We start from the raw sequence: 13,935 nt of genomic DNA, 5'->3' as shown, positions 1-13,935 counted from the left end.
ATTTATATATTATATATATTTGAGCCTCACATATTACTATATACAGATATTAATTTACTTTCACCTATTATATAATCTTTTAATGCACTATTTAAAGTCACCTAAATGGACCACATTCTAAGGGATGATATTTAAATATAAATACATATATGAGACAATGAAACATCAATGTTAACGCTTGGCACAAACTTTTCGATTCATACCGAATTTACTACACGAATACGATACGATAACGATAGCTTTTGGCAGAAACGGGTCGTAATACTTCTAGTATATGAATAGTTAATTACATAATACTTCTAGTATATGAATAGTTAATATTTGTTTTCCAAATGTGACCACGGAGCGCAGACTTTCCATAAATATACTTTTAAGTTATCTATTCGACTGTACCTTTATGTTATGTATTTAATAACATTCTCCTTATGTATACATTTGTATAATACATCTCCCGGTATTCCCCTTGTTAAGATCAAAAAGATATAATAATGCACAAAAATCTGGATAAGACATGATTATAACTTAATTATACAAATTAACGATGATGATTTAATTTATATTTATAAATACTTTATATAATATTGGCACGTGACTACCTTATTAAGCTTATCACTATACACATAATATTCGCTTTAGGAATATATTTGGATCGCACTGGTTTATCTAATTCTAAATAACTTCTACGGATTTTCATTCTATAAACTATGATAGTTTTTCGTTCATTTAAAATGGTCGATTTTTTATGCCATTGAGATTTTTCAAGATTTTGTATGTGTTTTTCTGATTGTTATATTTACCATTGGAATCTTTAAAAAAATTAAAATATATCTCTTATTGAAATTATTTGTAATACCTTTGTTTAAATATGCTTTTACTATATTGGATATGATATATGTTTTATGTGTAACTGTAAATGAAAGATATTGAATTAAATAGAATACTTTGATTTAATTATATGTTTATATATATATTATATATTTGTTCTAAATAAGCCTTTTCAGGACGGGTAGTATGTTTTATGATGTTCAAAATTGTTAACATTGCATAATAACATTTTACAAAAGTTCCATTGAATGTGTTCTTTTGCCAACTGTAATCATTTTACAATAATGTATCTTTATTTAAAAAAGCAAGCAAGTTATGACAAACAGATACGACTTTAACCTTGGAATAAAAAAAACAAACATATTTTTATGGTTTATATAAATTCGAATGAGTCCGAAATAAAATATTTTCGTCAACCAGCCTTCATCCACCTGTCTATGGAGTATTCTAAGGCTGCCATCCATCTGAAATTAAATAATATGATTTATTTTATTTCACAGCGTTTTTCATAGGGCCTAAGGATTCAATTCGGGACTTACAAAGTTATCTGTAAATGTTGACATGTATGAGAAATCGCTTTTTAATTACTTTTATTAAGCAGGTAAAGACGAAAATACCGAAAAAGTTTTGCAATCCGTTGCTTACCTTTTTCTATCCATCTCTGACTCAGTGTGGAAGTAGAAGTGTCGTTGTTTAGGTTCCGTTGGCATCACCTCGAAGGCATATTTCTTGCCTCCCGCAGTACATGTCTGGACACGGTATCCATGGAGACAGGCCATACCTGAAAAATAATTTATAATGCAATTTAACTATATATTATGCAGCCCCTTTAGTAATTTGAATTTAAAGAAATATAGCTTAGTTTACTTAAATAGCTTATCTTGCAACGATTTGTCATTTGTTTTTTTTTTAGTTCATTGAACTATGATAGACTGTAATTTATTACTAATTATATAATTGTATGTCGTTATTAATAAATAATGTAGACGTAATTTGTGAATACATCACGAATTTTGATTAAAGTCTTCTTTACTTGACCCTCCCCCCAGCTTTTCTTCGTCATAAAAGATTGTTATGAACTCTTGGTAATTTTAAACTTTTCTCTAGTCCCTTGAGTTTCTAATAATTATAGGGGGTCAACTCAGTGGCGTAGCTACCTTGGGTGGCACCCGGTGCGGAAGTTGGTGGTGTCCCCCATCGAAAGTAAAAAGCAATAAATTTTATATAAGAGATCATAGATGGACATGGATTATTTATTAAAAGATCGCGAGTATGGGGCGGGGAATCCCCCACCACAGCGTCAGGCTCTTTTGCGGGAATCCCCTACATGAGCTAGTGCTAGTGGAGGAATCCCTGAAAAAGAAATTTTTATAGCGATTTTTTTTATTTGTATTGTTATTAAAGAACAGAAGAAAGAGAGACCGGTGTCACCACAAAAAATCGTGACACCCGGTGCGGTGTGACTATGACTTACCAAAAGCACTCTTGCTGTTGCCGTCGTTGTAGAAGTAAAGGCACGCGTCCTTGAGCACGCAGTATCTCTTTGCCCACGACTTCCACTTGGAGCCGAGTTTCAGCAGATATCCGAAGCAGTCCGGACGAGGTATGGATGACGGTGGCAGCTTCATATTCCGTATCGTTACTTCGAGCCAGCCATCTCTCTGGTGTTCATAAATTATATTAATTCCATGACGAAAACTACTATTAGATACCAGCCTCTGTTCTATTTCTTAAGAGGCAAAAATTACACTTTCGTTTGTTAGAAAGAAGGAAAAAATACTTTATTTAGCCACAATTCATTTCATATCTTTTTATGAGAATTTCATTTATAAAGTACATTAAATAAATATCATTTGCTGATTTTGAGAGCTCCTAAATTTTAAGTCGTTGCTGAGCATTTTATGTTGACAATTCAACGATTTAATTTAATATGAAAACCTTTATAAACATCAGACTAATTACCGTAGGTATTGTATAAAAACCCACCATCTCTGTTTATCACAGCTTAAATAGATTTATAGAGAAACATACAATTTTAAATAAATTAATGTAATATGTCCGATTTGTTATTTCTAAATTAATGCGTGTTGAATAGTATATTAATTTGTGTTATATATCTACTGACATTGTATTAATCTTACCATGACGTGGTAAGTTAAAGATTTATAAAATTTCATCGACAATAAATGTTGAATACAGCGCCATCTAGTTAAATAAAGAGCAACTGACAAAGGTGAGATCTACATGTACCCAAATAATATACAGATGGCACTACAAAAAATATGCAGTATGGATGACACGCAATTTTTGATATTAAAGAATCGAATATGTATTTATTTTGAACCCTATGTGCGAATGTGGATATGCTGAAGCTGATTTGAATCACATCATTGTTGTTTGTTCTCGGCGCCGCGAACGGTCGGCTCTACTCGAAGGTCTCATTTCCCTTCAAATTCCTTTCCCTTCTTCCATAATATCCTGTTTACTTTCAACAATTCTTAAGTAATAATATAAAAATTTAGATCATATGAATGTGTATAATAATAATCTTTTCTTACACTCCTTTTATATCTATCTCTATAAGAATTGGTCTTTTATTTTATAGATTATTTTCCATTACTTAATTCCGTACCATCCGATAATTTTATTTTTTACCCGTTTCCCTGTTTTGACCCTGGGCCACAATGCACAAACCGTGCGGGCCATAAATAAAATTTTTTTTTTTTTGAAAACGTCTTGTTTTTTTTTTTTTTTTTTTTTGAATGGAATCTCGCTGTTGGCCTTAAGGGCCTTTACAGCTCAGCACGGGCTGTTTGGCGAGCTTAGCTCAGCCGGGAAGGGGGGGTTTCCCGCGACTCGCGCAAGGGCGTCTCCTGTGAGACTCGAACCTCGGCTTGGGCCGTCGCGGGGGGGTCAATCGCCTGAAGGGCAGGACGGAAGCTCACTGGAGTGAGCGAAGTGCGAAGTAAAGGTCCTCGCCTTCCCCGGTGAAGGCGGTTTTTTACCCTAATCTGTCTATTGCTACTGCTATTATTATTGGCCGCGCGGGCGGCTTTTAATTTATCGTTAGCTACTGTGATTGGATCATCCGGATCCGTTAGTACGTGTCGGGGCCTCCTACGAGCCTTTTTAGTCGGGAAGGGGTAGTAATTGATGCTTTTACGCACCAGTGGGTTGGGATGGTGTTTAGCCTTGTCGAAGTGGCGTTTGGACGCCAACTTCATCCATTGGGCTATGGTAGGGAGCTCCAGGTCGTAGTGGAGATCGACGTTTCTCACGTAGAAGGGTGCGCCGGTCGCGATTCTCATGAAACGCGACTGTAGCACCTGTAACCGGTGGATGTACGAGGGGGCACAGTGCGCGAAGACTACGCTAGCGTAAGTCATGCACGGTCGGACGCAGGCCTTGTACAAGGTTACCTTGTGTCTAAGGGACATGTGACTCCTTTTATTTAGGAGGTAATGGAGGCGAGAGAGGACAAAAGCGGCCTTCTTGCGAACGGCGGCTACATGCTTACGAAAATGCATACCGCTGTCGAGCGTGACTCCTAGATATTTGACGGACTTTTGCCATGGAATGGCTTGTCCGTAAAGGGTGACCTCTTTTTTGAGGAGAAATTTTTCCCGAGTATTAGCGTTAGCACCGGGGTTGCCCCTGGCAAAGAGAACTGCAACGCTTTTCTCGGGATTTAATTGGAAGCCCCATTTCCGGAACCATTCGCCTAGCGACGTGGTTGCGGTCTGGAGTCTATCCACGATGACACCTCTGTCTTTATGAGTGGTATAGAGAGCGGTGTCGTCGGCATAGAGGGCTAGCTCCACATTCGGAGCCCTAGGGATGTCGCCGGTATACAGCGTGAAGAGAAGGGGCGAAAGGACCGAGCCTTGCGGTACTCCGGCCCTGATTGGACGAGGAGACGATAACGTTCCTTCCACGCGATAGCGAATTGAACGGTCGGACAAGAAAACGTCTTGTTAGATGCCTGCTATATATTAGAGTACACACCTGATTACTGGCGTCAATAGCGTGGTCTAGAACAGCGCGCCATCTAGCGGAGGCTTCTGCAGTATCAGCAGCGAGTTGCAGCCTCGTACCACCGCCACGTTGTAATCTGAACCCGTGAGGCTTTCCCGAATCTTCCTCGCTCAGCTGATAGTTAACCAGCATGAGTGCTCCCACGGGATGGATGCTCTGAAATTCATTTTAATATTATTTTCAGTAATGAAAATTACACTAAAATTAAACTAAAAAAGTTATGTGTATGGATTGATTTTGATTTGTAAACTCTGCATTCGTTAATAATGTTAGTCATACTAACATAGATATCCAGATGCTATATCTCTAATGGTAAATTAACTACACATCATTTTTTGGAGAAATTGGTTCGGAAAATTTTCAGTAGACAGTTGGTTCTATATAGTACGCGCAAAAAGGTGATACTGTAATTCTTTATGGAAAATAAAAACTTACCGAATCCGTTTTGTAATAGTACAAGCAGTTGTCTCGTTTAAGAACAAACCACCGCCGGGTCCATCGTGGTGGGTGATGGGGCCGTAAGGGCGCCGCCCGCCAGAGATAGCCTGAATACAGGGCGGCCGGACCTCCTTCATGGGCTAATGTCGCTACTACCTCGCAGGTCCTGGCAACCTGGTACATTTGAAACATTGTGAGCTTATAATGGGGCATGGGATTAGCCTTGCTTTATAAAAAATAATAGTTGTTTGGTTTACACATAAAAGAAAACCAAAATACAATCCTAATCTCAGCTCAGCTTTAAATTGCTGTCACCAGTTACACTGAGAGGGTCCATATTTAAAAGGACATTATATACCTAATGCATACCAAACAAAAATGTAAACAGTTAAAGTATTAAAAAACAAAACAATAAATTAGAAACAAACATTTGGTGATGATCTTTGATCTTGCAGGAGTTGGAGCGGCTATAAAAACAATTTTTCGGAATCGGGAATGGAACCCAAGACCTCCGGCTACGTATGTTAGTCGTTTGTTAATTAAACACCAATAATAATTATATTTCATATTTATGCAAAATTTGCATTGCATTGTAAAACAAATATGCATTGTAAAACAAAAGCTGGTTACAGAACATGATTAATTAAATATTAAATTTCATATATGTATGTTTTATCAGATCATATCTAGTTTTAAAATTTACGAGTTTTATTACTAGCAATTTACAACATAATATAACAATATGAAGCATAAATCACCAACAATAGATGACACTATCGAAGGATTAGGACCAGTTTTTTCGCCATTAACAATCTCTCACAAGCAATGTAGCAAGTAAGTACCTAACCAGTTTTATTAATATTTTAATTCTAGGTTCAATTTCCGATCACAGCAAATAATTTAAAGTAACAAAAGAATATCAGTCATTATAACCCTCGCCAGTACAACTCGTCCAGATTGAAGAAATTCAGGAAACAAGGAATTTAAAAGACTTGTAACTTGCTTTGTACGGGCACGAGTTCTCTGCATTTCGAGATTTAACTACAATACAATTTATGAAGATGTCAATATTTTCCACCTAACCGAAGAGAGTGTGAGTAAAGATTTTGGGAAGCAGTAGGACTTTAACTTTATTTAGCAATTTTATTTAATGTTTAATTTCAGTTGTATTATCTATTAATGTACTTATGCTTTCTGCTTCGTATATTTTGTTTATCAATGAAATCTGTTTTATCTAAGTGTTTCCTTTTATAATATCTATAATGTATATATGTATATATAATGTATATAATAAACAAGAATTATTGTTACTTACATCTAATTCAAGTATTTCGGAACCTGAATGAGCAATCTTCACCACTTCTGAATGCGTCTTGTCTAATACATTGATCCCTGGAATAAATTATGTCAATATAAATTAAAAAATATAGATGTATTAGGTCTTAAAACTAGAACTAGTAGAGAACATATTTGTAGTCCAGAGCCCATAATGAAGTGTGACCGACAATTGTGATACCAAAGCTATTGAGACATTTAAATTACGAATAAAAGTGTCAGACTATGTATCCTTGTCTATGAAAGATACAGAGTACTGGCGTAGAACCCAACCACAAAAATAACCTTACCACACTCCAATGAATAAATTCCACCTTCAACAAAAATTCCCAGTTCCTACGAACACTTTCAACGACATAAGGAATTTTAGAAAATGATTATTATTGTTTCTTCTGTACTAAACATTTTTAGGATTCATTAATAAAAATATATAATGTGAATTTATATTAATATAATCATTAATATAGGCATAGGTACGCCACATGCCCCACCAAAATATTTTTTTTGTATTATTACTATTACAAAATGCCAACAGTAGAAGATACACTTACCGTTGACAGAGATAATGATATCTCCCACTTCAAGTCCAGAAGATTCAGCTGGAGTGTCAGGTTCGATGGCTGACACGACCACTGGTTTGCTTCCATGGATTCTAAACCCAAATTCTTCATTACCACGGCGCACCACCACTGTTTTATCGCTTTCTGAAATTGGTTTACAAACATTTTGATATTACTAATAGTACATGGGAATAGCTTTCGACTGTATATTTGTTTTTGTTTTGTCTCAATGGATAAGGCTTTAAATACTAATAATATGTATATTGTAAATACAATATTATATATATATATATATATCGTAGGGTACATAAAGAATAATTATATTTTATTAATGTAGGACATATTGTGTATAAACTTGAGAGGCTTTTTAGAAATATGACGAATACTTAAATGATCCTAATTCTTGGAATTTATTTGTTTTAGTTCAAACAATTTATATGACTCAAAACTTAGCGATTAAAAAGATTGACGGAGAGTTTCGACCTAATTCTTCTTGCCCGCACTACGCCCTTGATTTGCAAACTGATATTAAAAATTTACAAGTAATTTTTTTTTTACTTTCATAAGTTTACACTTGTTTACCTATATGAACCTATTTTGAGTTTGTATGGTTCGACCGTTCGATCGGTGAAAGAATGTTTATTTAATGGTCGTCAGACAGGGCTGATCACTGGTACCCGGTATCCATCAGTTTTGGGTTAATTAAAATAGTGATGTTGCTTTACAGAGATTGGTCGATAAAAAAACTGCATAGAGCTTTACAAAAAAACTACAGTTTTTTGTTAGTTATCTGTTGAGGTCGAAAAATCATTTTCATTTTTGAAATGGGCTTTACAAACAGGCAACGTAGTTTGACTTCATGCAATTAGAAAAAAATCATATTAATTTATTATAAAACAAACACAAATAAATAATAAAATCTTTCATTTGTTATTATTAATTTAAAAATCTTTATAACTCCAGGTTTCTGTTAAGTATGAATCAGATCTTTTGATATATTAGTGAGTGGGTCAACACCGTAGTTAGTATCGATTCTAATGATCGAAATTGCCCCATCACTTTGCCCTCCAACTGAGGGTAGATAGCGGGATTTAGTGATCACCTACTTGACTATAAAAACTGATCAATGAAATAGAAGAGACGTAGAATACGTTCCTTTGGTTATGGTGTTTAAAATATTATATAGTAGAACTATTTTAGGCTTTAGGCGTATATGCTATTTATTTCATTAATTATTCAATCGTCAATAGGGATTGGAGTTGAAATTTTCATCTGAAAAGTACCTAATGTATGAAACATGGCCAAAACAAAATTGAATACAAGTAACTTTATAATCTATTTTTTGATAAACACCGATTAATTTATTATAATTATCGTAGTAATACATATAAATAAATAAATAATAACTTTTCTTTAATCGATAAAAGCTTTCACGGTTTATATCCAATAGAGATATAAAATGTATTGGGTAACAATTCAAATAACGCAGATTAATAAATAATACTTCAAAAACCAAAGCAACATTAATCGGACAGATTGAGGTTATCACTCTAGTATATCCACATTATTTTCAATTCGTATGGCCATGACACACATTCTTTTGAACCCAGACCTAATATCGAAAAAATCTAAAACCATATCAATAGAATTGGCATTTATCCAAAGACCGCATACTCCATTCATGCTAGCGCCAGCCTCATAACATTTACACTAATTGTTCAAAAAATATTCTTTCATGACATCTCAACGGTTAGTACAGATTGGTAGATCGTACCACGCCATACTATTCGCAGTTGTTTTAAAGATATTAGGTACTATGTTTGAGTAGGTATAGTTAGTACGAAAGAATGCCTGAAATTAATTACCACTCGGTTCCGGAGCAACAAGTCTGTTTACTTCACATTGCCGACACCATAATACCAGCATCAATTTGAAAATTTCCTCCAATTTCTGTCTTAAATTACCATAATCTGGTTTAGATAAAACTCCTCGTACTAAAACGTAAAAGTAAATTTAAAATAACTGAAATAATTTCAAAAATATAATCCTAACAAACTTACAGGTATGCCCCATTTTACTAATTTATACACGGAACTAATCTAAATATGTTATTGATTGCGCGCACATTTCGATGACGTCACGGGCGTAATGTAAAAATCGATAGGAAATAAAACCAGAGACTAGGCGTGCCTCTACACTCGCAAGACTTCAGCGACTGAGAAGTGACGTCCGGCTGGCCATGTGAAATTAAATTTAGTGCGCATTCGTCCGACCTGAAACGATTTTTTATCGACTCTATTTAAACTATAGATGATTCAGAGTCATGGTTAACACATTTTTTGTAACACCTGTTATATTTTTACAGTCGAATAGTAAATTGACCCACGAGTTTTAAATTAAGAGAGGCGGAGATAATCGAAATACCTTTTTTATTATATATTTATTTGATAACACTGGTAGTTTTCGAGTTTCAAGTATGTTAATACAATTTTAATATGACCACTGTATTTTCATACAGTTTACTAAATCTAACAAAATAAGCTTACAGTAAAATACTTGTAATTACGTTATATTAAAGACATTCGAAATAATAGCCTTATAGGATCGCCGGTTTTATAAAAACTTGATACATTTAATACTCCTAATAAATTGTCAAATAATACTAATTTAAAACATTTTGATGTTTTTTTTATAAGAAGTCGAATCAAATTATATATGTATCGACGTATATTTTATGTAATTTATAATGGAATTAACACAGTTCCACAGAGCACCAGAACGAAACGCTAATTTCAATTGTTACATACATTACATAAACGAATCTTATGTCATTTTTAAAAACGAAAGCATAAAAAAGTATTTGAGGTCGTTCTTTAAATAGCGATACGAATTTAAATAAAGAGGTGACGAGAATAGTCATGTTGAACAGTGGCGATAATTTGCGGACGGCGAATGGTGACGTCATTTTAATCTATTAATGACGTTTGATCTTTACGGAGCAAATTACTACTGGTCTAGTCGAGCCAAAAAATCTTATACGATACTAGCTATACCGGGAACAATTACTACGTTGAAATTCTGTCACGCGTAGTTCTAAATATTTCTAATAACAAGAATAATAAAATAAAATTCTCGTGTCACGGTGTTTGTAATTAAACCTACGATATGGCTCGACCGATTTTTGTGAAATTTTGTGTGTATATCTTTTGGATCTGCGAATCGGACAGCATCTATTTTCCATCTCTAAATGTTAAGGGGTGGACTTCTAAATTGGTTGGAGATATTTTTTTGTTTTTTATTTTTTAGCATACAGCATACAAAAGCAACCCTTAATTTTCATTGTACTAAAAAGATGTAGTAGTATATAAAATATAAAATAATGTAGTGTTATTTCATATTAGAACGCTATTAACGTTGATTCTCGTATTACGGCTGAATAAGTCAAGCAAATCTTGGGAACACGAATTGAATAAATGATCGATATACCGGGCAGATTATGTAATAATTATTTAAATATAGTAAATGTTTATTATGAAGTTGCATCAGTAAAGTGAAGCCACTGAATTTACGGACCAAAGGCCCCGGTGGCAGTCCTTTGCTGTGGGAAATTAGGTAAAAAACTTGGGAGGGCCGCTGCCGTCACTAAGCTAGCATGAAAGCATGCGTCTCAAGAACCAACTCTGGGTCGGTATAAGGGTCTTTGAATCTTTGAGTTTATCTTCTTGGGTGATAACTTCAACTGCAATTATTTATTTATTACACATATTACCCACACATTGTCTATGCTTGAAAACCACATTCATTTTCGTGGATTCATTTTCTGCCCCAAAGGCAAGAATTATTTTTTTTTAGGAGAAATTCAAATATTTAAATGTTAAATAAAGTAATAAATTAAATCATACTAGTAAATATCAAATACAGCTCAAATCTTACCAAACGTATTGTTCGATTGTCGTCTATTCAGTTCGATGCAGGCACGTCGATGCACAAGGCGATGCGTAAGCGCAACGAAGCGTTTGTTGAACTCGCTCTCAGAATCCGTTGGATCTTCTTGGCCTTCTGATGCTACCGTAACATCTGTTGATAAGCTTAGTTTGTTATTGGAAAGTTTTTTTTCGCTTTTTTGGATCTAAGAGTTTTCTACGTAGGTTTGTGCCTGTCATACTGATATTTGGCTTTCACGATATAGACTGTTTATTTTAGATTATAAGATCATCAAGGTATCACTTATCAGTATGATATGGGTTCGTTTAAGCATCTCTCGGTCAGGCGTACTCTCTAATAGGCCAGATCCTACTTAACAACAGGTGGGATGGTGTCCAAACTGAGTAGCAAATAATTGTGTGTTTTCTGTATTTAAAAAAATAACAATTATGGGTTCAAAAATTTAGCCTCACAGCGCTTATTCGCGCACATTTTGTCGATCCGAAGTGGTGGAGGCCTGATGACCTGTAACACAGGTGCACAACCTTTAACAGGCATCAGTCTCACTTAAGTAATAGCAGTGATCCAAATAAGAATGACAATTATTGTATATGTTTTTGTTTTTGTGAGAAAATAAATAAATATTATTATTATTATTATTATTCGTGCTCCGCCTGCCTATATTGATATATAAAATAATCTAGACCTGGTGGAATCCTAGTCCAATGGTCATCAGTTTCAGAGAGTAGTATCCAGTTACCACACCACCAGGGAGTTGCGTATACTCCGCGCTCGGTCCGACCTTCAGCGCCCTCGGAACTTCCAGAATAGTCTTCTTGCTCTAAAAATATTAACAGTATTCATAGTTGTTAAAATATTTTAATATAAAAGTTCACGTATTAAAATTGATTTTTTGTATAGTTCTTTGTATATTTTTATTTTGATTACTATTTTTTTGTTTTTTTTTTTAAATATTTGTATGAGATCTTCGTGTACATCATGTTTGGCTATAAGTGCTTGTCACATTAAAAATGTTTCAAGAACTTTATTTCTCATTACAAAAAAAATATCTGTATTTACACGAGAAACTTATACACGTCGCCATCAGCCGTCCTAATTTTAGTCTACTAGGCTCATTCTGATCATCTTTTATGCCCCTTCGAATTGCTTAAATGCGCTAATATTACGAATATTAGATTAGAGGTAATAATTTAAGAACTGCACATCCTCATACTTTAAAAAAGTCTTCTTCAAATAATTTATACGAGGTTTCGGCAAGATAAGATTTTTCCACAAAAAGTTATATATTTGAGTAAATTTACATATAGTGGGTAAACGGTATGTTAATAGCGTTCACACAGACATAAAGACTCGGCTAGGGGATTCTATTTTATAATAAGAGAAAAGTAAAAAGGACCAGCAAGAAGTAGACATCATTAAAACAATTCAATGTTATCGCAAATCGCAATCGCAAATAAAATTATATATACACAATAAGCCTTTAGTATTAAACAAAGACTGGTTGTATAATCTGTGGCATAATCCAATTTGTTAAGATTTAAAATCATCTTGACATCAGTTTACACGTGTAATCACATTACTGCAATGCATTCTATATAGTTATTAATATATTTTTTATAGTTTTGTAGCTTTATTGCAAGAGCTTACGAAAAAAGCAACCGCCAACGCGTGAGTGTCCAGTGAGAAGATTGAACAAAACCATTCGAATTGGTATACACAATTGATCACATCTTTTACTTATCTTTTTCGAGTGGATAAATATCCAAAACAATGTGATTATGATAACTATAGTAAGACACAAAATTACGTATTTACCCTCGCTCTGTCTCTTTCTATTCCCAACAGTGCCTTCATGCCCATTCTATGGTATATATATTATAGTGTTAAACGTTTAACGCAACATTTTGGAAGGCGTGTTAGAAGTTCACTTCAAAAATTATTTTTAGAATGCAAGTCATTAAAAAGCTACGTGTACAATAACAATCGCATACCATCAGGATCCACACTGGCATTAGCCGCGAGCTTGTCTAAACTGTTGCCTGCGGAACGAGCTATACGGGTGTCCTGAGGTTTTTCACTAGTCGCATACTCTTCTTTGCCTCGTTCTTCCGACTGTGAGACGTCGATATGATAATCGAACATGTAAATATTTGTATGTTTAAAGCTTTTCGTTTTATAAAACAGAGAATAAATCAATGACAAGAATCAACTAAAAATAAATTACTAAAATTTGTAAAATTTTCTGATGGGATTGATCTATTAAATTAATCTCTGAATTTAACTAGTACTAAACTTAACTAACTAGACTTGTTTAGAAATTTAAGATGTCTCAATTATCTTTGACAACTGCGCTTCATTTCTATGTTTGTGAAGTTTGTCTGTAGCAAGAAAAATTACTGGCCAAGCCGTTTAACTAAATATTTGCTTGTAAAATATCATAAGGCGTTAAAGAGATCAATGCATTACCTTTGCTCGAACATCCTGCCTATACCGATAATTCCTGGATTTATCCTCAGATCTGTATCTTTTGTCTAACTTTTTGTAGAGTCGGACTCCACTGGCGTGTTTCTTCGTGGACATACAAGACGGAGAGTCAGCGAAGCCAGCTGGGGCAGGAACTATGTCTGGTGTCGCGTCCGCATATGATTCCTGTAATACAATGAGATTGATTGTTTCAAAAAAAAAAAATATGTTAAAATAGGGTTATTTACATTTTTGGTTAAATGCAATTATTTTATCCGACTTGACAATACTTGGTCAGTTGGTCATAAATTTGTAATCAACATGAGTAATATTA

The 13,935-nt window shown here is 34.3% G+C and overlaps 1 protein-coding gene across 1 annotated transcript in view; it reads right to left on the bottom strand.

Moving 5' to 3' along the window:
* Positions 1-869: 869 nt before the first annotated feature.
* LOC110995032 overlaps positions 870-13,935 on the bottom strand; it is an 89,496-nt gene continuing 76,430 nt past the window's right edge. Inside the window, exons 28-38 of the mRNA XM_045632979.1 lie at positions 13,605-13,787; positions 13,130-13,250; positions 11,824-11,958; positions 11,127-11,270; positions 7,185-7,337; positions 6,614-6,690; positions 5,296-5,472; positions 4,831-5,016; positions 2,300-2,486; positions 1,471-1,606; positions 870-1,289 (exon numbers count right to left, since the gene is read on the bottom strand). Of these exons, the coding sequence (XP_045488935.1) occupies positions 1,238-1,289; positions 1,471-1,606; positions 2,300-2,486; positions 4,831-5,016; positions 5,296-5,472; positions 6,614-6,690; positions 7,185-7,337; positions 11,127-11,270; positions 11,824-11,958; positions 13,130-13,250; positions 13,605-13,787 (1,551 nt within the window). The 3' untranslated portion in view covers positions 870-1,237. The remainder of the gene's footprint in view (positions 1,290-1,470; positions 1,607-2,299; positions 2,487-4,830; positions 5,017-5,295; positions 5,473-6,613; positions 6,691-7,184; positions 7,338-11,126; positions 11,271-11,823; positions 11,959-13,129; positions 13,251-13,604; positions 13,788-13,935) is intronic.

The sequence above is a fragment of the Pieris rapae genome, chromosome 21 (assembly GCF_905147795.1).
Source record: "Pieris rapae chromosome 21, ilPieRapa1.1, whole genome shotgun sequence".
NCBI classification, from domain to species: domain Eukaryota; kingdom Metazoa; phylum Arthropoda; class Insecta; order Lepidoptera; family Pieridae; genus Pieris; species Pieris rapae.
The sequence above is the reverse complement of the archived record's forward strand: the minus strand, read 5'-3'. Positions and strand labels throughout refer to the sequence as shown.